Source organism: Microcebus murinus, chromosome 16 (assembly GCF_040939455.1).
Source record: "Microcebus murinus isolate Inina chromosome 16, M.murinus_Inina_mat1.0, whole genome shotgun sequence".
NCBI classification, from domain to species: domain Eukaryota; kingdom Metazoa; phylum Chordata; class Mammalia; order Primates; family Cheirogaleidae; genus Microcebus; species Microcebus murinus.
The window spans coordinates 28,046,248-28,071,792 of NC_134119.1; the positions used below are offsets into that span (position 1 = coordinate 28,046,248).

Here is a 25,545-nt window from a genome sequence, read left to right on the forward strand (position 1 = left end):
CGAGTGTCATCACCCCTGCGCTAGGGGAGGACAGTGTGAGCCCCTCATCACCCCCCTTAGAAAAACCACATTGTATAAAGAAAACAGTCGAGGGTCTCTGTCTGTTTTCATGCTTTAATTCAGAGCTGACTGCAGCAGGTACAACTCTGTCTGAACAAAAGGACAAAGGAGAGACAAGGGTCAAGACCCCTCCCGACCTCCCCGTTTCCCACACCCCCCTGAATTCCCTGTCAAGGGGATGGCCTAATATGTGAGTGCACTGTGACCTGTTTCATTGTCCCCCAGGTCAGAGAGGGGTTGTGAGTTGACTGGGCAGAGGCCCCAGACCTTGCGGTTTGCCCACCCCTCCCCAAAGTGCTGTCAGATACCCCTGTGCTAGTGGCAATTGGGAAGGGTGTTTCAGTGAAAAGCTAAGTTATCCCCTTGGGAGATATTTGTAGTAAACTCCGCTCAAGGCCAGCTCTCTGTGCAGAAGTTTGGGCCCAGACTCTCAATTCCTGCCTGAGCCTGGACCAGAGGGGCGGTAGGGCCGCTCTGACCCGAGCTCTGGCCCTAAGGAGAAACCGCTTCTGGCCACTGGGCTCCCTCCAAGAGACCAGCAGTTTCCGAAGGTGGTTCCTGGGGACACTGTTCCGCAGGACCTAAGCAGCTCCGGCCAGAGGCTTAGGGAGAGGGGAGGCCCCAAAGATTTCTGCTCAGAAGCCGAGGGCAGGAGGAAAAGGTCACAGCCCAACAAGGGGAGGTATTAAGCAGGAAGGAAGAGGGGGAGCTTTGGAGGATGCACACTCTCAACGGGAGGCCCCGGCCCCAGGCCCCAGCCTTGCCCCCCAGTCCACTCTGACCTGCCTAGTCAGGGCTTGGAGCCTGAGCCAGCCGGCTGCTGTGTCTCCACTGCCGGGAGCTGCACAGGCAGCCTGCACCTTTGCATAGATGTGGATACTGACCACACACACGCACACACTCGAGAGCTGGGCCAGGGCCACTGGCCAGCACGGTCCCAGGGCTGGCGGGTGAGCCGCTTCCTCCAATGTTAAGAAGAAAAACCCATCAAAGGCCCCAAGAGAACCCCCAAAAGGGCCCTCAATGCTGTGTGCTAGGGCCCCTTGTGACCCGGGGCAGCTCTGGGGCCAGCAAGAATAGAGGGTGGCAGCCGGCCCTACCAACCTCCTCCACAGGTCTCGGGCCCAACCACAGACCACCTCTTCCCTGGGGGCTTCTCCAGCAGCAGGGACAGACTGGACTATGGCCCCAGCCCTGCCCATGTCCACCAAAACACAAGACACAATAGGAAGGCCACAGATGCAAGACACGGACAGGAGCAGAGGGGCTACGAAGCTTGACTAAATTCCAGTGGTGAAAAATATATAGATTTTATGTTGTCAAATATAGTTCATACATTTATTTTCTCAGCAAAGCTTTGACTATTTCTAAGGAGACACTAAGCAGCTCCATGAGTACACAGCACAGGAGGCTGGGTCCGTGGCCAGTCCCGGCTTGGCTTTGGATTGTTTTGTCCACTGCCCCCTCTGTGGCATGAGCCCAGTGTCCTGAGGGGGCAGCCCCAGCCAGGCCCGAGGCATTTGGGTTTGGTCAGGCTGGGGTCGGGGGTGCTTCGCAAAGGATAGCTGGTCTGAGGCCCCGGCCGAGGCGGGGGGAGCTTTGGAGGCACAAAGCGCGTGGCAGAGGGGCCTCTTGCCCCGATGGCTGGGCTGGGCGCCCACTCCCAGTGCATGCAGGTGCCCTGGCCTCGAGTGAAGGGCACAGAGTGGAAGGGCGGAGCCCAGGAGTCAGGCAATGGCTGCTGGAGCATCGGAGCGAGGGCAAGCAACCTTGGCAGAGAACCAGAGTGCCCCTTAGGCCAGAGGGCTGAATAAGACACAGGGTCGCACCAACCCCCCCAAATAGGGGGCCTAACCTCTGAAGAGTAGGTGGGATGACCAGATGGGTGTAACCCCTGCAGAAGAAGCGAGTTTACTTTGTAAAGTAATAATGGTAATAAAAATGTCAGCAGCTTTGCTGGGGGACTCAGACGTGGTCCCAGGGAAGGAGTAGGGGACAGTGAACCTTCCCAGGCCGACTGGCGCTGGGCCGGGAGCAGCGAGGCTGCAGGGTGCCTGCCCGCCCTGCCGCGCCCCTGTCTGGGAAGCACGGCCTAGGCACCCTGCTTTGGCCTGGATGAAGGTCATGGCTTCAGTACCCTGTCTGTGGATTCTCCTGTCAGAATTCCCTACTCTCGCTGGGAGGCGGATAGGCCTAAGATTTAGGAACCCTCATAGCAGAAAGCAAGCAGCTACGTCGCTGGTAACCCTGGGATGGAAGGGAACCAGGCTCCCGGAGGACATAGTGCAAAGCAGAAGCTGAGCCCGAGGCCCAAGAGAAACTTGGGGCACGCTCCAGGGGCAGTCACGGCCTCTGGCTTTTCAAACAAGCTGAGGATTCCTGGGTCCTGCCCCGCCTCCCAGACTGCAGAGGAGATGGGAGATGGCCTCATCTCAGAAGGCTGGAGCCCTTGGGGCACCTGCCCCTGCCTCCTCCTCGTGCGCTGGGGCTCAGGCTGGTGCTCCCACCCCAGCGCTGAGCTTGCTGGGCTGAGCCGTCTCATGGGAAGAATGACCAGACACACCGAGCAGTGCCAAGAGGAAATGGGTTACGAGGAGGACTGGGGACGAACAGAGAGACACAGAACCCACACTGCCCTCTGCCACCTCATGCCCCAGTGCCGTCTTTCCTCCAGCCTGTGGCTTTGACTGGGCTTCTGAATCCCAAGGTGGGGAGCAGTCTGGGGAGGCTGGAGCTCCAGCCTAGGCCCAGGGGTTCCAGACCCTGCTCTGAGTCCTGGGGTCAGTGACATGCACTTTGGGCCATAGCTGCCTCCATCTGAGGAGATAATACTGGCCCAGAAGCCTGGGCTGAGGGCAAGGGTGGCTTGGAGGAGAAGGCATGGAGTGAGCAGGGCCCTGGACAGGGTGGGGGGTTCTGGTGGGCCACACAAGCCCAGCTTCCCCAGATAAATACAGCCAGAGACTTCCTGAGCAAGGTGTGCCCTGTCTGAAGGGCCAGGTGAACAGAGGAGCCAGGTTGGAGGACCCTCATCTCCTCTCTGAGATTTGTCCAGTTGATGTACGGCCCTGCCTTTGGTCTCCCTCTTCTCTCTGTTGAAGTTTTGGAATGCCTTTCCCCAGCCCCTACTCCTGCCCTGACACTGTTAGCATCCTGAAAAAAATAGTTACACACCAAAACTAAATAAATAAGATGATGCCCCATAGGGATAGGTGAGGGGAGAACAGAATCCCTACAATCAGTGGTCAGGCCGTAGGAGCCGCTGCCCGGGGTGGGGCCTCCTCAGAGCTGGGAGCCTCCGCCTGCTGAGCTCGGGCCTGCCTGGCTCAGCGAGCGGCAGCTGATCCTGCGGATGGAGTGCAAGGCCACCGTGCAGCAGCCCCGCAGCAGGGAGCTGATGTTGTAAATGGGCTGGCCCTGGCGCCGCTGGGAGCGGCAAAGCCAGGCCACCGTGGGCACGGCTGGTACCACCACGGCCAGCAGATCCACGATGTAGTGGCGGCTCCAGTAGCTCTTGGGCTCCTTCTCCGCTGCAGCTGTGGCTGCCTCTTCCTCCTCTTCCAAGGGGCACACCACGCTCACTGACAGCCCAGGGTTGGGGTTGGCACCAGGCCGCTGTGGGGTGGGTCCGCGGGTGATGGGCTCCGGGGCCTCCAGCTCGTCACCCACTGTCACCACCACTGCTGAGTTGGGGTCTCTGGGCACCGGGGGGTGGGGGTGTGGCTCTGGGCGCCTGTCCCCTGACTCAGGGACTGTCCCACAGACCTGGGCCTGGGTCACTTTCTCCAGGATGGTGTCCAGGTCAGGCTGGTACTGCACGAAGTCTGTCTGGATGGCACGCTCCTGCATGCAGCTGGCCTGCACGCCAGCCTCCATGGCGCACAGCAGCTTCTCATAGGTGTTGCTGGCGGGGAAGCGGGGGCCCGGGCCGAAGGCGTTGTGCAGCGAGCCCTCCTCCGGGCCGCAGTCCACCCCCGACGACAGCAGGCTGCTGGCCTCCAGTGCATCCGTCCTGCTCAGTGTGTCATCGGCTGCCACATAGCCACTGTCGGCCCCATCCTCAGCGGAGGAGCTGGTGGGGTCCCCAGGCTGGCGGTCCCCGCAGACAGCCGGGTCACTCAGCTTGGTATAGGTGGAGCTGCGGGTGAGGGAGCGGGCGGGGGACCCACCCGCAGACTCGCCGGTGCCGTCCTCCTTGGCTATGCCGTTCTGGGCCACCTCCATGCTGTGCAGCAGCGTCTCCAGCTTCTTGTTCTGGATGTTGATGTCCACGAAGTACTTCTGCAGCCCCTTGTCCTTGTCAATCAGGTTGTTCTTGACGGTGTCGATGACCTGCTTGAGCTGCTTGATCTCCTTGCGGGCCTCCTTCAAGGCCAGCTGGGCCTCCACACGGTGGCACTCCTCCTCAATCCAGTCCTCTTGCATGCGTGACAGCTGCGTCTTCAGGTCATCGATCTCGGTGTCCCTGCGGGCAGAGGAGACACACACATGCTCACTGCCTGCCTGGTCTGTCGCCACCAAGGACAGCGTCTGCAAAGATGAAGGGCCCCGTGCTGCTGCTGCTCAGAGCCCAAAACAGAAGGAAGGATCACATACCCAGTGCCCCTTCCTTTTCATTCCACATGGAGGAGCGAATGTGGGGAGGAGTGGCTGAGGAGTGAAGACAGGAGAGGCCCCCACTTGGGAGGAGAAATGTCGGTAGGACACACGGCCCACATTCCCACCCCCTAGACGCTGAAATGTAGATGACTCTCATCGTTTAAATCCATCATCTAGAGAGAAGACTCAACAAGAAAGATTTTTCATTTGTAAGAGAAACTACCATAAAAACCTGATAAATTTTTAACATAAAAAACTACAAACTAGGCAGAAAAATCTCTGCTCTATAGAAAGAGATGTGGCCTCTTAGCAAAGCAGGCTGTGAACATTTTAAATGAAAAGATATTTTGGCAGAGACCTCTGGGGAGAGAGCAGTGGACTGCTTTTTTTTTTTTCTTTTATGGGAGAGATGACTGTCTTCAATGTCGGGGAAGGGGAGCTGATAATTTTACATCATCCCAAGTGGAGGGATGGGAAGTGATGGATGGAGCAAAACAGGGCGGCTCTCTTATCTATGCTGTTTCTTCTTTGTAGTCACATCTACCATAAAGAGGAAAGGCACAGAGTCACTTCTGAGAGAAGGGGCAAGCGCCAGGCAAATAGGACAATCAGAAGACTCTCGTCCAGAAATGCTCAGGATTTTTCAAGCCCCCAAGTCACAGATGAATGCAGAGGTACAGTGGAGGGAGGAAGATGAGTTAGAAAAACATCCCATCAAGTCTAGAGGTAAAACTAGAGCAAGGCTGAACAGGGACAGAATAAAAGTAGTGAGAAAAGGGGAAAATCATTCATGAGACTTAAAATCCTGCCCAGGGCATTCTTCCTCCAGCACACTTCCTAGTGACAGTCCACAGGCAGCCACTTGACCCAAACCACTAATTCCATACAAATAAAATCCACAAATGGCACAGATGTCACCTTGGGGTTTATAAGCCCGGCAGGTGAGCATCCCACATCCTTTGCAAAGTCAGATTGGCAATTCCATTTGGGAAACGGGCCCAGAATCTCATTCCTCAATATGCTGAAGGGACTGGGACCGAGAGGCTACAGTAGCCACAGAGTCAGCAATGGTGTCTCCAGGAAGAGGAAGGGCCGTTCCACAGGACACAACTCAGCAATGGCAGTGAGGTGGCAGCAGTGAGCCGGATGGAGCTGCTTAGTGTGGGAATAACAGTCACAGCAACAGGCATCGGGGAAGCTGCTTGTTCTTCACTCCCCTTGCCCCAGAGTGGGGGCTCATTCTAGGGTGACCCACCCGGCCTCTCACACCCATTCCTTACTCAGACCTTGCCCCGGAAGGAAGAGTAAGTCTGGAAGAAGGAACTGGGCATACTCAGCTCGGCTGGTCCCTGGCCCCTCTCCTTGGAGCCAGCCGGTCCCCAGGGAGCCATAGATCCAGCCCTGCCTATGCCACAGTGGATCACAGGCGTCACATCTGAACTGAGTCTAGAAGGGCGGGTTTCCCAAGGAAGCAAGATGGCGGACAGGGCATCTGAGGTGGTGGGGACGCAGGATACGAAAACACAGAGGTATAAAAGCACATGGTGTCTTTGAGGAGCAGAAGGTAGGCCACTGTGGGAAGTACAGGCATGAAACCCAAAACATAGGGTGTGAGGAGTGACAACACAGCACATAAAGAATGGCCACAGGACCCCATGGGAGCAACGGGCAGAGACTGGGCTGGGAGTTGGGGTGTGGGCATGCCCACGACAGGGCATCCTGCCCAAACCGCACAGGGCAACAGTCTGCTCTGAGCCACAGGGCTGGCCCTAGAAGTGACGCTGGGAGATGGGCCATCTGTTCCCTGAGGGCTTTCGTGCAAAAGGCTAAGCAGACCCTGGACAGCACTTGGAAGACGAGGGGAAATAAAAATAGAAATCCCAGCTCTGTGACAAGGATGGTCACAGAGCACCGCCTGTACCCTGCTCAGGTCAAAACTCACAGCAAATCCAGAGTGGACCGGCTACTTGGCAGAGCTATGTGGCCACGCATACTGTATGACCCATTTATATGGAACATCCAGAATAGATAAATCTACAGAGACGGAAAAATGAGTGGTTTCCAGGAACTGGGGTGGGTGAAGAGAAACATAGTAGTGGTTGCGCTAATGGGAATCGGGTTTCTTTTTGAGGTGATATAAATGCTTATGGGGGCCAGGCGCAGTGGCTCATGCCTGTAATCCCAGACCACTGGGAGGCTGGGCTGGGGAAGTAGAGGCTGAGACGGTCAGGAGTGAGCACCCTCATGGTCTTGAGCAGGAGCTCAGAGGGGCCTGTGGGGCTCCTGGGAGGCCTCTGGCACTCAGTGAAAGGTTTCTCATGACCTTGCGTCAGCTACAAACAGGAAGTAGATGAGGAGGGCTTCTGGGCCCTGACCTGGTAAGCAAGAGCCCCCTGGTGACTCACTCGGGAGGAAGAAAGGAGGGAGGAAGGGTTGTTTCTCTCTGTGCTCCAACTCCCCAGACAGACAGGAGTCAGGGGTAAGAAGTGGCCCACAGGGGCTGCCAGGCTGGTGCTGGGAGAGGACTGCTGCAGGCGGGGGCCCAACGGGACAGGCCCTCGCAGAAGAAACCACTCCCTGCCTGGCCCCCAACAGCCAACTGGAGCAGTCAAGGTGAGAAGCTAGAGTGGGGTGTCTGCCAACGGGCTCCGACAAGGCTTTGCTGGGAAGGCGGGAGCAGGTGGATGCTGGGAGGCCTCCAGCCACTCCTCCCTCCCAGAGGCAGCCCAGCCCCGGGTTCCTCTGAGTGTGGAGCTGGCAGGTCATTCCCAAGTTTGCTGCTGGCCACCCGCTCACCGATCCTGCAGCCGGTCCTGTGTGTCCTTCAGCCGGGCCCTCAGGTGCCGGATGCACACTTCCTTCTGCTGCAGTGGAGTCAGGTACTGCTCTGGGGTGGGGGGCTTGATGCCATGGTTGTCACTGCACAGTGTATACTTCATGGAGCGCCTGCAAGGGGACACCCGTCATCAGGGAGGGAGGAAGAAGTCGGGCAAGGCACAGATGTTGTGCCTCTGGGGAGCAAGGGGAGGCCAGCCTAACCATCCTTGTCCCCTGACCACCAGACGGCTCCAAGCCAGGCCTCCTGCATAGGGCCCACATGGGCATGTGAATACCCAGCCTTCTGGAAGGTGGGTTTTAGTAAAGCTCTTGTGAGGGAGGATGTAGTGTCAGGGTGGGGGGCTCAGGGTTCCTCTAGTTAGGGTGGGAGACATACCACAGAGCATGCATGTAAGCCCAGCACCACGCCAAGTGCTTGACCAACCCCGTCAGTCCCTGGCAGTAGGGATTGCCTTCATCTTTCAGAGGGGCTGCTGGCCTCAGGGAGGTTAGCTCTTGCCCAGAGCCCCACAGACAATCCCAGAGACAGACTGGTGTCCCCCAGAACCCAGCCCAGAGAATGAGTTTGAAGGCTGGAGGCTTGGGTGGGAGGCGCAGACTTGGGTCTGCTCGGTGGACAAGGACTCCCCCACTGCAGAGGAGGAAACATCTCCCCCCGGGTGGGGGGAGATGTTCTCCTCTCTGGAGCTGAAGCCCTCAGAGCCTGGGCACAGAGGGGGCAGACATAGGTGTGCAGGCGCAGTCTCTGCACACACACTGGCACTCTCACCCCTCACCGATGCTGAAGTACACATGGGTGTGTACCACATGTACATCTACTTACTAGGAGTGCATATCTGGGTATGTTGATTCCAGTCCATTTGCACCTGCACACACACACACTCGTGCCTGCATGTACCCACCATCTTGCTGCCACACTCAGGGGCACTCGCATGTACTAGGACACAGCCCATGCACGTGTCCACATGTCCACGCTCTGGGAGCACACGTGAGCCCACATGTGAATACCTATTAGTTCTGGACATGGACTTGCCAAACAACAGCACCCTGAGGTATCAGCAGGCTGGACGTGCACTGCTCCCAGCACGGGGTGGCACCAGCATTGTGTGTGTACACCCGGACCCCAACAGTGCAAAGGAGGAGGAATTTCCACCCAGAGGGCAGTGAGGTGCCGGTCAGGGAGGCAGGGCCAAGGCTTTCCACAAGGAAGGAGAGCACCCCAATTCTACAACAGACTAGGTGGTAATTTGACAACAGGTCGCCTCTGCTCATAGCTTCCTCGCTGCTGGTTGTCCTGTTCATAAAGAAATCTCCTTGGGTCTTGGCTTAAAAATCTGGGCATGTTTTCATGCAGTTAGGGACTTCAGCCTTGTTGCCATCCAGCTCTGCTACTTTAGAACATGGGGACCCCTAGGTCTAGGGAGGGACAATGATCCTTTATGGGCTGAAAAAGACAGGCCATGGTATGGCCCATTTGCTGAAGCAGCCAAGTTGGAGGAGGTTTTTGAAGTTTTATAGAAGCTGTCTAATGTTGATCCAGGAAAAAGTATTTGTAAATTATAAACTGTTGAAGAGAAATGGTGATAGGAGAGGAAAAGAAGGAGAAATTGTTTTCATCTATGTACTCACCTTGCAGTCCCTACGTTTGCCTCCAGCAGGCCTGTTTTCTGCCTGGCAAGGGGCAGAGGAGTGGCATGGTTTGGGGAGCTTGGGATCCGCCCTCTGGTCTAAGAACTCTATCTCCAAAAGAGAAGCAAGCCACAGAGGTCACCCGGAAGCTCCCACACTAGCTCTGCAGTTATCCTCCTACCCCGCAAGGCCTCTGGCTAGAGGGGCCCAGGTCTGTGATGAGTAACCGATGCCTGGGTGTGCGGTGGGTGGTGGTAGTGCAGGAACCAAGATTAGTCAAACTAGTAAGAATCAGAGAGGATTAGAGAGGAAATAGCTATTTAAAATTTTTCCATTTGCATTCATGAGTATTTTTCCCCAATATAACATTTCTCACTCATACATTTTTAGTCACTAGCTGTGTGTGTGTGAAAATATATATCTTGACAAAGAAGAAAAACATGTTTTAATGAACGTCTCTCAGCTGCTTCTGCCTTGGAATGCCTGGCTGTTTGCAGTGAGTTCCTAAGCAAGGCCCCACCGCTCACCTAGGGGCAGCAACCCTTATGGTGGGCAAGACGAAGACCCTTCCACGGAGCAGTTCTCACTCTTGGAGTTGAGATTGCCCTCATGGACTACAGTGATGCGGTATGTTACAAGAATCTGTTACTAATGAAAAAATATTAAAGTTTCCAATTATATGCTTTTTAAAATGTTAGCACATCATTTTTACGTCCTCCTCGGGGGTAGAGCGATGATCAGGACACTGGGGCACAGGTTGTGCACACAGTATGTTACCCTTCACGTGTGTCATGGTGGAAAACTCTGAGAACCTCTGCTTCAGTGGCTCCAGACATCTCTTCACACACATGACATCCTCTTCATTGGAAGAAGCAAGACAAACGTGCCCAGGAGGTGCCCCAGCCATGGAGCTCTAGTCTGGGTGGCTCCTGGCCTTCTCCTGCCCAAGACCCTTAAGTCAGACCAGAGCCCTAACAATGGCAGTTATCAGCTACCAGCCAGCTAGGATGTGTGGGCAGTGTGCAGATACCAGCTCCCCTTTACAGATAAGAAAGTGGAGACACGGAGACAGAAAGTGACTGAATCCAAAGCTTACACTTCTTGATCTCCCACTTGTATCTCAATGCTGGGAACACAGAAATGAGGGCTGCCATGACAGCTCTTACTTCCTGGTCTCCAAGGACCTTTCACCTGCCTCTCCAACCTGATCCTGCTTGGGGAGTCTCGGTCCACCACAATTTAGTACGTGCCGCATCTGTAACATACTTCACCTTCCAAACCAACTCCACCTCTGCCACTCTCCAAGTGTCCCCCTGAAAAGAGCAGGAGGCAGACACTGCTAGATGCCTCCCAATGTCCATCTTGCCTTCTTCCCAGAACCCCGATTTTGTTTGGGGTGGCACTGTACTAAGAAAACGCTAACTCACTCTGCACTAACTGGCCCTGCAGCCAGAGTTAGTCACACGACCCAGTTCCAGCCAGCAAGGTGTAGGCAGAATTTCCTGGGGAAGATGTCCTTTCTCAGAAAAAACAACCTCTGCCAGGGAGTTTTGGTCCTTTCTATCTTGCTACTTCCTAGGTGACTGACCTGATGCCTGGAGGTACAGGAGCCATCTTGTGATGACGAGGACAAAAGCTGCGCACCAAAGATGGTGGAGCAGGAAGAGAGAAGGAGATGGGATTCTTGACACTTCAGGGAGCTGCCCCCTCTGGCTCACTGTTCTGAAAGCAGCACTGCTAGTTTGTTAAGCCACTGTCTTGGTTAAGGACAGCTAGGCATTATTATATCCATCCTACAGACAAGAGCTGAGTCTCAGAGAGTGAGCTGGGGTCAGGGATGGTCAGAACACCACACGGCTCCCCTGCATGCCCCACCCTGGAGCCACCGGGTTGCCAGCCAGCAGGGCCAGGCCTGGAGGGGAGGGGAGGGGCCGTTACCTTGGCGTGGGGCTGCTGTCGCTGCCCTTGCAGGAGCCCGAGTTGCTGCTGCTGCTGAGGGAAGAGGCGCCGTAGGCATCCCGCACGCTCACGGGTGGAGAGGTGCGCCTGGAGGCAGGGAGAAGAGGCAGGTGCTCGTTCTGGCTGGAGGGCAGCTGCGGACACTGGGCGAACACTGCCAGGCCGCTGCGGCCCAAAGGTCCCCCACTTCGGGGTCACCGCCGGGGAAAGAAGCAGGGAGAGAGGGGAACGCACAGACGGGGGTGACAGAACAGACAGTGCAAATCAAGATGGAAAACCAGAAGGAGGCTGGCCCTCCTGGCTCCCCAGGGATAAGAACAGAGGCCGGGCAGGGCTGCAGGTCAAGGGTGGGGCCCCATCTGCCCTTACCAATGGTGCTCAACTTCCAGGGTCCCCAAACCCAGGGAGGGAGAACTCTGTAAGGACTGAGACAGGTGGAGAAGAATGGGGCAGACAGGAGGACAAGGCCACAGGGATGAAAAGCAAGGGAGGCCAAGTGAGCCTGAGCGGATGCTGCACGACTTTTCTCCAGTAAGTATGAAAATCAAACGATAGCATTGATGAGGCTGGTCCTGGTAGGAACCCAGTGATTTGTGCCTTCTGGGAACTTTCATATTCACTGTGTCATTTGAACCTTAAATAGCTCCAGATTTGCTCAAAGACACACTGCAAGTGAGTGGCAGGTGGAGACAGAGGTCCTCTCCCAGTGCCCACCCTCTGAAGCCAAGGTTCTGGGCAAGGGGGAGACTTACCTGCGGGATCCAGCAGATGCCCGTCTACTCCCCGGCAGGGACATGGCCATGAGGCTGCGGGTCCGGGTAAGGGGCGGGATGGGCGGTGTCCCCGGGGCTGAGGAAAGAGGGCGGGTTGGGGGTGCCGTGGAGAGGGCCGGGCCGGGCCATGTCATTCTCTCGCTGGGGCCGCTGCCTGGCATGGCTTCTCCTCTCACTCTTTGCAGGACACCCCAAGACCCAGCAAGGGCCTAGCAGGCCACAGCTGCCTCCACCAATGAGTTTAATGGGGCTGGTGCACAGGTGCCCGCCACCCAACTTAAAATACAATTGTCAGAGCCTCAGGGGCAGCGAGAAAACATCAGTCCAACCCAGTGTCCTCCAGATGAGTGAGTGCGCCCCAGGAAGAGCGAAGGCCTGGCCTGAGGTCACAAGGGCTTCAGGGGCAGGGTCTCCTGGGCAGCGGCCAGCACTGAGTCTTCTACTCTATGAGCCAGCCTGCTTCTTGCCCAGGTCCCTGATGCTCCAACTCCCACCCCCGTGCTGTCCAGTCCTCCCTGTTTGGTGGGAGCTGTAGGCTGGAGGACTCCTGGAGCAGAACCAGGAACCCCAAATTAGGATGGGCTGGTCTCGCCGACCATCACCTTCCCAGTTGGCGCGTAGTTCTGGGCTTCCCGTCTACAGGGGAGACAAGACAGACCAACATACCAGCACATGTGTAGAAAGACATATGGATACACACAAACACGAAAAGGTACCATGCCCATGCCCCTGCCATTCTAAGACGTGCCACACATGTCTCAGTGAACGTGCTCAGGCAGCCTGCCCACGCCGCAGGACATGCAGCTGGGCCCTCCCACACCCGTCCGTGCAAATGCGCATGCTGATTTTGGCATATCCCAGGAACTCAGAGCATGGGCTCAGAGCAGATGAGGACTGGGGTGGGTGGGCGAAGAAGCCCTCCCCTGGGGGAGTCCCAAGAGGGTGGATCCAGGAGGAAGTGTTCCTCTGGCTAAGCAGGCAGGCAGACTGGGCCTTCTGGCTCCTGCCCAAGAGTCCTTAGGCCTGTCTCCTGGGTGAAGGCTTGGGCCCAAGGGTAGACCTACAGGGGCTTAAGGAGGGGAGAGTCCCCATGCTGACTGGATTTGGGCTGTTGTGGGGAGGAGGCTAAGCTGGGCATCACCCCAGAGCTCCCGGAGTTTGAGGTAGAGGGGCCCGGGCTCTTTGCAGCCAATGTGCTGGTCCTGTGCCAGCTCCAGAGACCTCAGTTCATTCTTTCCACACTAAGAGCAGGGACTGAGGACAGCAGCCTGATTACAGGAGACTTGGCTGAGGATGTCATGCCCTGGACCTCCCTCCATGCTGGGAGAGAAGCGCTCACCGAGCCCCACTCCACACCGGACCCCGTGCCAAGCACATTACGTACATTACGCCATTGACTCCTCCCAATAGCCCTATGAGGAAGTGCTGTGATTAGTCCCCTTTTACAGATGAGGAATCTGAGCCACAGAGAGGGAAGGGACTTGGCTAAGTCACATCCCAGGTGTGTGGCAGGGCCAACATCCAAACCAGGTCAACATCAGATGCTGAGGGGCTGGATCTCAAACCCCGGAGTCCCCAGCCCAGGCACCACCCCCTTCCCACATCGGGGCCTCCCAGGAGCAGCCTGGTCGTCCTGGCCAGTGGCGGGGCTGCCTCCTGAGCGGACAAAGGCACTGCTCAGATGGCCTGTTTCCTGGCTGTTACACAGAACATGGCCTGTTCCCCTGGAGGGCCTGGACACAGCCAGCATTGTCTGCCCAGAGGTGTCGGGTGCTGGGCTGCAGGAGCTGCTGACACCATGCCGTCACCTGAGCTGCTTGCCCCAGCTTGGCAACGCTTCCCACCCGTCATGCCGCAATCACCCAGGCAGGGCCTCTGGGAACCCCAGGGCTGGCCTCCAGAGCAGGAGCCACAGGGTAGGGGCAATTTGAGGGTGGGTAACAACAATGTTCCTCCACACTTGTTACGATGGCCATAAATGGCTCCCTGCCTCCTGGGCACAGGAGGACCTTGACCAGGAATAGCTGGGTGCTGTGGGCAAGGGATGATAGTCTTTCCTCATGGGCGGCCAAGGGCTTCAAGGACCACCTGTCATTGATTGAATCTTTCTGTGGCAAGGTGATCATGCTGAGTGCTTTCATGTGCCTCAGCCTATTACTTCAAATCTGTCCAGGTACTTTGTTATCACATTTGGGCCCAAGGTCACATAACTGCAGGTGCGATGGGCTCTAGTTTCTACCCAAGTCAGCCTGCCTTCGCTGGCTAATCTCCCATCATTACTCCCTTCCTTCTGGATTTTGGAGGGTGCAGAGGAGGCTGTGCCTTCAGGAGGACTTCTCGGCACAGGCAGGACTCACAACTGAGGCTGGGCCTCTCTCTTCCAAGCCAGCTTGCGTGAATGTTGCTAAGGGGCCAGAAAAGCCTAGCTGGAGTTCTAGGCCTAGGTCCTGGGAGGCAGGCAGGATGCCTGGTTTGCCCTGGAGCTGCATGTGGCCTTGGTACAATGAGGGTTTTGTCCCAGCTGTCCCTGCTACTACCTTGCTTGGCAACCCCATGCCTCCCTTCTCTTGAGTTCCCTCTTCCTTCCTCCCTGGCCTGGGGGAGAGAGGGGGTGGCATTTGTACCTGGGTGCAGCTGACAGTCTCCTGGGAGGCCAGAACCAGTTATTCATCTGGGACAGAGGTGGAAGTGGCATTTCCCCTGCTGGGATGGGACCGAGTAGGCAGGATCCCTTGTGGGAGGGCAGAAGCCACCCAGGCCCGAAGGGAGACACCTTTCCAGGATCCTGTGCAGAAGCCTCAGAGTGTGCCCTGTGCGTGCTCAGGTCCTCCCTCCCCTCACGGCTCCAGAAAGGAGGCAGGTTGCCATGGTGTTTGTCACCATGCCACCTGCTCAGCCTGGAGTCCCACGGGCCTGTCCCCAGGTGGCCAGAGGTTGCTACTTGAAATGGAAGGTGGAAAGGAAGCCCTCAGCCATGGGGAGCTGGGCTCCTGTCACTTCAACAGGAGTAAACTCAGCCCCTCCTCACTCCAGCCTCCCTCCATTTCCCCACCTCGGCCACACAACTGCAGCCCTGCTGCATCCACTCCTTTGCTTGGTCCCTCCCATGTTCAACATTTCATTAAGGCTGACAAAGGGGCTCTAGGGGGTACAGCAGGGTCCAGGGACAGGAGACTTAGGAAGGAGAAATTGAGTCAAACAGATCTGGGCTCAAATGCCAGCTCTGTCACCCTTCAGCTGCATGTCTTGGGCAAGTCACACCATTTCTCTGAGCCTTAGTGTCCTCATCTGTAAGTGGGGATGTAATAAAATGCATCTCTTGTGGTTACTGTGAGAATAACATGAAATAATGCAAGGAAGGGGCTTGGGTCAGTGCCTATCAAACAATAAACACTCAAAAATGGGAGCAGCCAGTATTTGGGAAGTAACAATGTAAGCTTTAAAACAGAAACACATTCAAAGCATAATAATAATGGCCTCAGGATGATCAGGGAAAGCTTCTCCGAACAAGAAATTTGTAATGGGTATTGAAGGATGAAAAGGAGTTCAACAGGCAGCGTAAGCAAGTGGGAGAGAAGGAGAAGCCTGGACCAAGACAGTGAGTAATTCAACAGCATGGCTGCTCAGGAAACTAGGGGGCCCTGGTGACAGCAGAGGCACAGTGCAGATAAGTCTGTAGGAGGTGGGGCCAGGCCACACAGAGCCACTTAAGCCAGGATCTTGTACTGTAGGCAACAGGGAGCCACAGAAGTGCTTTAAAGGGGAGGGGCACAATCAGATTTGCATTGTTTTTTTTTGAGACAGGGTTTCATTCTAATCACCTAGGCTAGAGTACAGTAGTGTCATCAGAGCTCACAGCATCCTCAAAATCCTGGGCTCAAGAGATCCTCCTGCCTCAGCCTCCCAAGTAGCTGGGACTACAGTCACATACCACCACGCCCAGCTAATTCTTTTTAAATTTTTTATAGAGATGGGATCTCACTATGTTGCCCAGGCTGGTCTAGAACTCCTGTCCTCAAGAGATCCTCCCACCTCATCCTCCCAAGGTGCTGGGATAATAGGTGTGAGCCACCGAGCCTGGCCCAGATTTGCATTTTATCTTATTTTTTGTTCCCCACCCTATCCTCCATCCAGATTTGCATTTTAGAAAGTCCCTGGGTAGGGAGACTGTGTGGAGTAGGGCTGGAAAAAGACAAGACTAGAGGGAAGGAGACCAGTTAGGAGGTTAATCAAAACTCCCAGGGGAGAAATTAGGTGGGCCAGGGTCAGGGCTCTAGCAGGAGCAAAGAAGAAGAGGGCCTGGATCTTGCTCACATTTCCTTGGGAGCCTCAACTAAGTTAAAATTAGAGCCAAACACTTGATCCTGGTAGTCAAGCTCTCCCACCTATACCCTTTCCAACTGGCTCTCTGATGACCCTGGCAGGCTCCTCCTAGTCACTCCCAGCTCCATGTCTTTTCACAAGCTGTCTGCCCTGCGTATGGCACCATGGTCCTCATCACATAGCATGCTCTGTGGGCTCTGCCTGCAGCTTTTCCCCCTGGGGACTTCTCCCACCACTTACTGTCTTGACCACTTAGCATGCCATGCCTTGGATTGAAACTCAGGGAACACCCGAGTGTTTCCCCTGGGGAATTTCATAAAAACAAACACAATCAACACACAACTGTTAGTAACACGATGGTTTGAACAGGCACATTTGATAGACCAAGGAGTTGGATTAGATGGTCTCTAAGGTGCCTCTGGATCTCACATTCTCTGATTCTAGGGCTGTAAATGAAATGATAGACTTCCAATTGGTGTTTTCTGCCCCTTTAATTACTAGGGCTCTTAGTTCTCAATTTCCACATCTGTAAAATTAGGAAGCTGCTTTCTTCAAAGAGACATACAACATCTTACTCAACAGTAAGTCATGGGAGAGAAAGCAGGTGGTTAGGTTAATCTAATATTCTAGCTAAGCAAAAGTCCCTGTATGAACTATAAATTATCTTTTTTTCAAAAAATTAGACATCAATAAAAGAAGAACGCTACCTAAAATGCAAGGGAACAGAATGATCTGTGTGATGACTCAAGCCACTGACAGCTGTGGAAAGCAGATCACTGCAACCAACAGAACAGAACTTGGGAGGGATCCTCTCTCTGCCAAGGCAACACTAGAATGCAGAACACTCCGCCCATCAAACAGCAGAGTGCCTGGTGCTCCTAGAATGCTAATGCAGACAGAAGTGGGAATGGAAGTCAGGACTGGGAGTGTTCCAGCAGCCACACTCTAGATCTCAGAGGATTAACACCACCAGGGCTATTCACAGTTGAGTTCAGTAAACCCTCCACTGACTTCATGGTCTCATGGCCACTATGCTCCTCTGTCCCTCTTTCATCAGCAAAGCCCAGGACCTTCCTTCCTGGACTTGGGAAGGGAGGCAGTCCTGCCCATAATGGCTCAGCAAGTTGCAGCAGAAGGGGAAGTAGAACCAGTACTGCTCCCTCCACCTGACCTCAGGCAGCTGGGCCCAGGGTGCTTCCCTAATGCTCCTGACTTTGGGTCAGCCTGGAGGAGACAGGTGAGTGAGGCTGTCCCTGAAGTTCTTGCATATCCACAACCCCATAGAATCCTCACAGGTTTCCTTTAGAGGGAGGTCAGACAGAGACTATTCCATCTGACACATGGGAAACCTGAAGCCACAGAGGTTACAAGAATTGCCCATGGTTGTACTTTGGACTTCCAGGTTGTGGTCGCCTACATTTCTATTGCATCATGAAGGTCTCATAATAGAACAGACCAGGACACATATCATTCTGCTACATAAAAGAAAAAACCTACTTTCCTAAGAGACTCTAAAATACCACAGTGGGGATACAGACATATCCCTGCATCCTGGGCTTGTCATGCTTCTATAAAAGCAGGACACCACAGAAACAAGAGGTAAGCATACTACAGAAGTTTGTTTAAAAAGAAATTCTAAGGCCGGGCGCGGTGGCTCACGCCTGTAATCCTAGCACTTTGGGAGGCCGAGACGGGCGGATTGCTCAAGGTCAGGAGTTCGAAACCAGCCTGAGTGAGACCCCGTCTCTACCAAAAATAGAAAGAAATTAATTGGTCAACTAAAAATATATATATACAAAAAATTAGCCGGGCATGGTGGCACATGCCTGTAGTCCCAGCTACTTGGGAGGCTGAGGCAGTAGGATTGCTGAGCCCAGGAGTGTGAGGTTGCTGTGAGCTAGGCTGATGCCACGGCACTCACTCTAGCCTGGGCAACAAAGTGAGACTCTGTCTCAAAAAAAAAAAAAAAAAAAAAAAAGAAATTCTGGCTAGGCGCGGTGGCTCACGCCTGTAATCCTAGCACTCTAGGAGGCTGAGGCGGGAGGATCGCTCAAGGTCAGGAGTTCAAGACCTGAGGAGTTTTGAGCAAGAGTGAGACCCTGTCTCTACTAAAAAATAGAAAAATTTAGCTGGGCAACTAAAAATATATATGGAAAAAATTAGCTGGGCATGGTGGATCATTGCCTGTAGCCCCAGCTACCTGGGAGGCTAAGGCAGAAGTATTGCTTAAGTCCAGGAGTTTGAGGTTGCTGTGAGCTAGGATGATGTCACAGCACTCTAGCCTGGGCAACAGAGAGAGACTGTCTCAAAAAAAAAAAAAAGAAAAGAAATTCTATACATGCCTTCTCCCTAGTGTTCCTCAAAGAATTAGCCTTGTGGGCAAAGGAGAAGTCCTCACCATGAGGACACCACTCTTGCCTCTTCCAACAACTGCTGCATTCCACCCAGCAGCCCAGGTGACCTGCAAGCCCACTGCTGAGAGATCCTCAGCTCCTCTGAGCTATGTCACATGGTGCCTCTTGGTGACCTTGGGCCTTTGATCTCTTTAAGTCTCAGCTACCTCAAGCATTCAGTAGAACCACCCTCCTGCCCTGCCTTTTTCTTCAGGATCCAACCAAAGTAATGAATGGAGGGATAGGGGAAGTTCTTGGAAAAGGAGAAGACTGAACATTTCTTGCTATTACTACTACTACCTCTTGAAGGGGATCTCTCTTTTTCCCTTCTTCAGAGATAATTCTTGCTTTATCACCTCAGAGCGGGCCCAGAGCTTTCCTCAGGGAAAGTCAGAGCGGGCCCAGGTGCCAGCAACTCTGAAAATTATTGGCACCCTCTGTTAGGCCAACTGCCCCAGGATGGCTCTCCAGGGCAATGTCTGGCAGGCCTCCTAGAAGGTAGGGAGCAGCAAGGGGAACACTGGTTCCCATCCCTCTACCATCCCAGCTGCTCCAGGGCTGCCCCTCTGCAGACACCCAGAAAGAGGTGTGGGGAACAGAGGGGCCATGGTGCCAGCCCCAGCTTAGTGGCTGCCTGGCAAGTGGCTCCTGGCAGATGGAGGCCCTTCAGCAACCTTGGCTGCAGCATATGCTTCCCCGGGCTTCCTGACTGATAGAGCTGTCAAGCCTCCGCCCAGCTCCTCTCCCAGCCCCCTTTGCCCAAGGTTCCAGCCCTAAAGCGTCATATGAAGGGGAAGCTGTGGGACTTCCATCCCTATGGATTCTCCCTTGTTTCAGATCTCTGCCTTGGTTCTTAGGATCCTTAGGATCTTCCCCCTGGCATTTACCCCAAACACCAACAGGACTAACACACTGTCAGAATCCTAGAATGAAAAGGATCTTGGAGTAGATCCTGTTGCAGCCCATCATTCTATAGAAAAAGAAACCAAGACTCAGAAAGGGCATGTTATTTGCTTGAGGTTGCCCGGCAAGTGGAGGACAGAGTCTGGGCTTGGGGCTGGACACCTGACTCTGGTAATATGGCTTCCGCACTGCAGCCCTCACCCCCATTTAAATCCAGGCAAAAGTTCAATAAAATAAGAACAAAGAGCAGCTTTTTAAGTAAAGAAGTCTTGGAAGGAAAGCCTAGGGGTAAGAAGGGAAAAGTCCTGCCAACTTTAAGGAGCTCACAAATGACATGCAGTAAAATATGCTTTAAATGGAAGGCCCAGGAAAGAAGCGCATACCATAAGCTGACCACAAACACAAACATGATGGCAATAATGAGGTTCAGATTCAATTCTGGGCTTCCTGGCTACTGATGCAAAAAAAGAAAGTATGCTCAGTTTTGTTGTTCTCATAGTTAGGGGAGAGTAGGAAGAAAATTAATTCTTTGGGAGAGGTCCCCCAAAATGAATGTTAAAAGAACCATTTTTGAGCCCGGGTAAAATAGTGAGGCCCTGTCTTTACAAAAATTTAAAAATTAGCCAGGCGTGATGGTACACACTTGTAGTCTCAGCTACTTGGGAGGCTGAGGCAGGAGGATCGCTTGAACCCAGGAGTGTGAGGTCGCAGTGAGCTAGGATGATGTCACTGCACCCTAGCCCAGGCAACAGAGCAAAACCATGTCAAGAAAGAAAAGAAAGAAAGAAAGAAAGAAAGAAAGGAAGGAAGGAAGGAAGGAAGGAAGGAAGGAAGGAAGGAAGGAAGGAAGGAAGGAAGGAAGGAAGGAAGGAAGGAAGGAAGGAAGGAAGGAAAGAAAGAAAAGACAAGAGAAGAGAAGAGAAGAGAAAAGAAAAGAAAAGAAAAGAAAAGAAAAGAAAAGAAAAGAAAAGAAAAGAAAAGAAAAGAAATACTTTGCATGGTCTTGGCTGCAGGGCAGGAATACTGCCCACTGGGAGTCTGCAAGGAGGGTCCTAGGGTAGAGGAAACACAGTGCCCTCAGAGCTCACCCAAGGTGCCCTGTGTTGTGCTTTGCTCATGTGAGATTAAAGGACCCATGAACCGCAAGGACCAAAGAGACTAAAGGGATGTGGAAATGTCATCTGATCTGCCTGGGACCACAGCCCCTTTCCATGGAGATAGTCCTACCCAATCTGAGATCAGAGAGCTTCCATCTTCCTGGAAATCCCAAACAGGAAAATAACCACATAAAATCATGTCTCATGCTCTCTTGTGCTCACTTACACTCCCCCCAACCCCCTTTCTCTCTCTCTTCCCTGGCATTTCATGACAATTTAGTCCAACTGCCACATTTTCTAAGCAGAAAAGCAAGACTTGCCAAAGGCCACAGTGGGAGCTACAGAAACAGGGACTTTGGCCTGAAAGGTGGGCCGGCTCATTCTAATCCTACCAACAGCTCCAGGCATGCTGTTCCTGTTGGAAGCCAAATCTCATCTATCTTCCTGCAGCTCCTGGGGGCTCAGCATGGAGACGCAGGGCCCAGCTCACCCAGCCGTGCCTGTCTTATCTCAGGAGCTGTGCCCATCTCACATCACATGCTTCATCTGTCCTCCCAGCTCCTGTCTCTCTCTCCAGCTGCCAGCTGCCCTGCCATCCTCAGCAGCTGATCACTGTCCAGCTGATTTCCGGTGGCATTTTCCATGTCATGCTGAATTCTTTCACCTTTGATAGGTTCCAAGGCCTTCAATGAGGACCAATGTGGCTCACGTTTGCTGAAAGAGGGTGATGACTAAAAACCCCCTCTCCCTAATAAGTCTTCCTTCTCTGGAGACTGCCCCATCTTTTAATTTAGTTAAAGTGAGCACTTAAAAGTGCTTTAAAAGGGAGACTCTGAAAACATCTCTGTCCTATTTTAAAATCTCTTTGTCCCAGAATGAATTTGTCCCTTTTACTGAGAGGCCAACTAACCTAACAGAAAGAAATCATGCCTTCGGGATCAAATATGCCTGGGTTTTAATTCCAAACACCACCATACACTATCTTTATGAAAGTGAGAATGCCACTTTACATGGCTAAGCCTCAGTCTTCTTATCTGGGCTAAGTACAGTTGTGTACCAGTATGGTCACAAGTAGCAATAAAACATATGAAATGCCTAGCAGGGACCTGGCGTAGGGAAAGTACTCCATAAATAGTAGTAATTATTTATTCACTAAAATATAATCTTACTTTTAATGTTGTTCATATATACTATTAATACATCTTTAGCCCAGTCCAAAATCTTAATCTGAAATAGTTTGTATCTGAGAAGTTCCTGACTACAGAATCATTTTATACCTTCTCAGGTATACTGGCAGAAAAAGAAAAGGAAAGAAAAATCCCAAACCAATAAATGTCTACCAAACAACAAAATTTCATGACATTGTCATTTTGGTCTAACAGAGCCTCAAAATTAACACATTCAAAATAAGAATTTCTGGGTCAAACACGGTGGCTCACACCTGCAATCCTAGCGCTTTGGGAAGCTGATATGGGAGGATCATTAGAGGCCTAGAGTTCGAGACCATCCTGGGCAACATAGTGAGACGCTGTCTCTACAAAAAATTAAAAAATTAGCTGGGCATGATGGGTGTGCACCTGTAGTCTCAGCTACTTGGGAGGCTGAGGCAGGAGGATTGCTTGAGACTAGGAGTTCAAGGCTGCAGTGAGCAATGATTGTGCCACTGCATTCCAGCCTAAGCAACAGAGTGAGACCTTGCCTCTTAAAAAAAAGAAAAATAATTTCTGATTTTCCCCCAAAAGTCTGTTTTTCTGCAGCTTTCCTCATTTCAGTTAATGGCAATCCCATCATTCTAGTTGGTTAGGCCAAGTCTCTCACATCCATCACATGAGCCTGTCAGCTTCCTTTCCTTGTACAGGTTCTCCAGAATCTGACACCTCTCAGCATTTCCAGTATTCCCTCCCAACCCCCAGTCTAAGCCACCACCATGTCTCTCCTGGCTGATGGAACAGTCTCATTATCCCTTGTAATTTCTACACAGTAGCCAGAGGGATCCTTTTAGAACATGAATCTGATCATGTATGCCTCTCCTCAAAATCTCTCCAATGGCATCTCTCTTGGAATAGAAGGCAAAGCCCTTAATTTGGCTGATGTAAAGTCCTGTACATCCTTCCCCCAGCTTCCTGATCTCTTTGACCTCCCCTCCTACTCTCCCTCATTCACTCTGCTATAGCCACCCTGCCTTCTTACACACTTCCTCCTCAGGGCAGTGGCATATGTTGTTCCTGCTGCCTGGAATGCTCTTCTCCCAGATCTCTGTCCCGTGTATTCTCTCCCCACCTTCAGATCTTTGTTCCAATGTCACCTTCTCAGTGCACCTTCTCTGACTACTTTATTTAAAATACAACTCTTCCTCCCACAGCATTCCTCTTTCTTACCATGCTTTATTTTTCTCCCTAGTCCTTAGCAACGTCTAACATATTTATGTATTTACTTAGTTTGTTATCTTTAGAGTATAGATAGCTCCAGGAAGTTAAGAATATGTGCCCATTTTGTCCTTTATTTAGTCTAGTCCCCAGTACCGCCTAGACCAATGTCCAGTTTACCACAGGTCTTCAATAAATATGTACTGAACGAGTAAGTGGGTCTGCACTCTCTGGGGTCGATGTCACTAAACCAAGTAAATGTAGCCTTCTTAGCAAGGCAACAAAGGGGAAAAAAAGGCTTTGTGGTACTTTGTTTATATTATTATAATTCTTTCTGTGCACGGTGTCCTATTTAGTGGGCTTGTCTCTCCTGCTAGGTTACGAGCTGGAAGGGTTTTATTCTTCTCTAAATAAATAGCATGAGCAGGTCCCCTCCAAGGGGTGTAATGACCATTTGCAAGAGCTCTGGGGGTATAGTCAAACACTCCTGGATTCACGTCCCAGCTCAGCCAGGGGTTGTGTGCCCGCAGGCCAGTCACTCTCAGGACCAATTTTCTTGTATGTACAAGAAGTTAATCACTGTCATGACAATGAAGGGAGGGTGTACTGCCCAACACAGTGCTGAACACAGAAGCCGTTGGTACATGGTCCATGGCATAGCTAGCTGGGATACACCTTCTAGCAGTAGCAGAACAGAGCCTTTGAAAGCTATGTTTGGCAAGAGTGAGCATGGGGGCCCGGAAAAGCCAAGCTTAGGGTCTCCTTCTCCTCCTTCTCAGGAGACTGATCTTGCTTTGCAGGCCAGGGTCTTAATCTGTCCAGCACCAGGCTCCAGCAGCCTCTGTAGACAAGGAGGCCAGGTACCAGAAGGTCAGAGTCAGAAGGTGCTCAGAGGCAGAGGACTACAGAGATCCTAAACTGGCAGCCTATTACAGAGATCCTAAACTGGCAGCCTATAGGTCATATCATGCTCGTAGACCTGCATGTGTATTTTGAGTCAACATTTATGAATTGAAGCATTTCAATTATTTTTAAAAAAATCCAGATTTCTGGCTTATTTCGAACAAATTAAAAACTAACACCTCTGTGCCTGTATTCTTGCATGGCAATGATTGTCTGAGGCTGAGAAGTGGTTCCGTTTTTACCAGAGTTCTTACTAGAGCTCTTGCTTTTATATCTGGTCTATTTTGTTTGTTAGCTGCCTGGCATTGGAGTTTGGAATCTCTACTCTAGTCCAATCCCATTTTACAGGGAGAAGATCTAAGGTCAGGGTGGGGAGTGGGAGGCATTTGGTCAAAGCCCCAGATAAATCAGTAGTGGGGCTGGGACTCAAACTCTAGGATTATAGCTCTGAATCCACAATGCTGGGATGTACCAGGAGGCTGAGAACACAGCCCTGCAATGTTCTTTCAGGTGAGAAGAATGGAAGACTTGGGCTGAAGGGGAAATCTTTTTCAGGAAAAGCCTGCTGGGGCCAGAGAGATCAAGTAGGGAGCATCAGCTCTGACTGCAGTCAGGGAAAAGCTCTCATCTTCTCACCTGCTGGCAAACACTGATCTCCCCCACCCTGTAAGATAAACTCAGAGGAAAGGCTCAGCCCACACCAGCTCTGTTGACACAGCACTCTCAAGTGTCCCTCTCACCTGCGCTGTTTCCCCAGAGCAGGCATCATAGGGGCCCCTGAGATGGTGTAAAGAGCAGGGGCTTTGTCCTGGGCAGAATCAAGCCAAAAACCTAGTTCATAGCAGAGGGCTGACCACAGCTGTAACTTCATCTATAAAATGAAGTTTTAGTTGTGAAGATTTAATCAACGATGCATGGAAAGAGTCTGGCACACACTGCTCAGTAGTTGTTTCCCCTTGTTTTATAAACAAAGTTCCTGAGACAACTGAATAACTTATCCCCAAATGGTTACCGAACAAAAACAGGCTCCCTTAGCTCCAACTGGGTAATTATAACATTTTAAATATAGTTATAAAAGTAGCACATACCCTTTTTAAAAAGCCCTCCAGTTTTGCCACTCAAAGATAAACCATTGATTAATTTGATTGCTGTCCATTCTCAGTTTTTTTCTAAGCACAGATATATTCTCAGGGGGCTTGAGGTTGTTATATTTACATAGTTACAACCATGGTATATATACAACTTTGTATCTTTTAAAAATCTAACATGGTTTAAGAATATGGCCTATTCTTTGTAAAATATATTTTATGGGCTATAAAATTTCCATTTCAAGGGTTCATCATGGTGCACTTAACTTCTCCTCTCTGTTGAACAATTAAACTTTCTAACTATTGAAAATAATGCTACAACAGTTATCTTTGTACACAATTATTTTTCTGTATTTAGAATTATTTCTTCAGGCTGGATTCCTGGTAGTAGATTTATACAGTCAAAAAAGTATGCGTGTGCTGCCAACTGCTTTCCTGAAGGGTTAGGCTGCTGACCCATCAGCTGGGTAGTCTCCTTGACAAAACCAATGGCACTTAACCAAGGCCTTAAAAGGCAAAGAGTTCAAGCGCAGACACACCAATTGTCCAAGATGATCTTTCTATGTCTGTTTGGCCCTATGGCCAAGTATCTTTATCCACATGTGGCAAAGGGG

General features: G+C 52.2%; 1 protein-coding gene across 8 annotated transcripts in view; it reads right to left on the minus strand.

The window, feature by feature from the left end:
- Positions 1-100: 100 nt before the first annotated feature.
- SNPH (syntaphilin) overlaps positions 101-25,545 on the minus strand; it is a 40,257-nt gene continuing 14,812 nt past the window's right edge. For 2 of the 8 annotated variants that reach the window (XM_012754894.3, XM_012754890.3), the window contains 5 exons: positions 13,243-13,270; positions 11,838-12,494; positions 11,065-11,271; positions 7,456-7,605; positions 101-4,525 (listed from right to left, as the gene is read on the minus strand). In XM_012754894.3, coding sequence (XP_012610348.1) covers positions 3,343-4,525; positions 7,456-7,605; positions 11,065-11,271; positions 11,838-12,019 — 1,722 coding nt within the window. In that variant the 5' untranslated portion in view covers positions 12,020-12,494; positions 13,243-13,270 and the 3' untranslated portion in view covers positions 101-3,342. Of the gene's footprint in view, positions 4,526-7,455; positions 7,606-11,064; positions 11,272-11,837; positions 13,271-25,545 lie in introns of all 8 variants that reach the window. The other 6 variants (XM_012754898.2, XM_076011000.1, XM_012754888.3 and 3 more) reach the window with 4 other exon arrangements.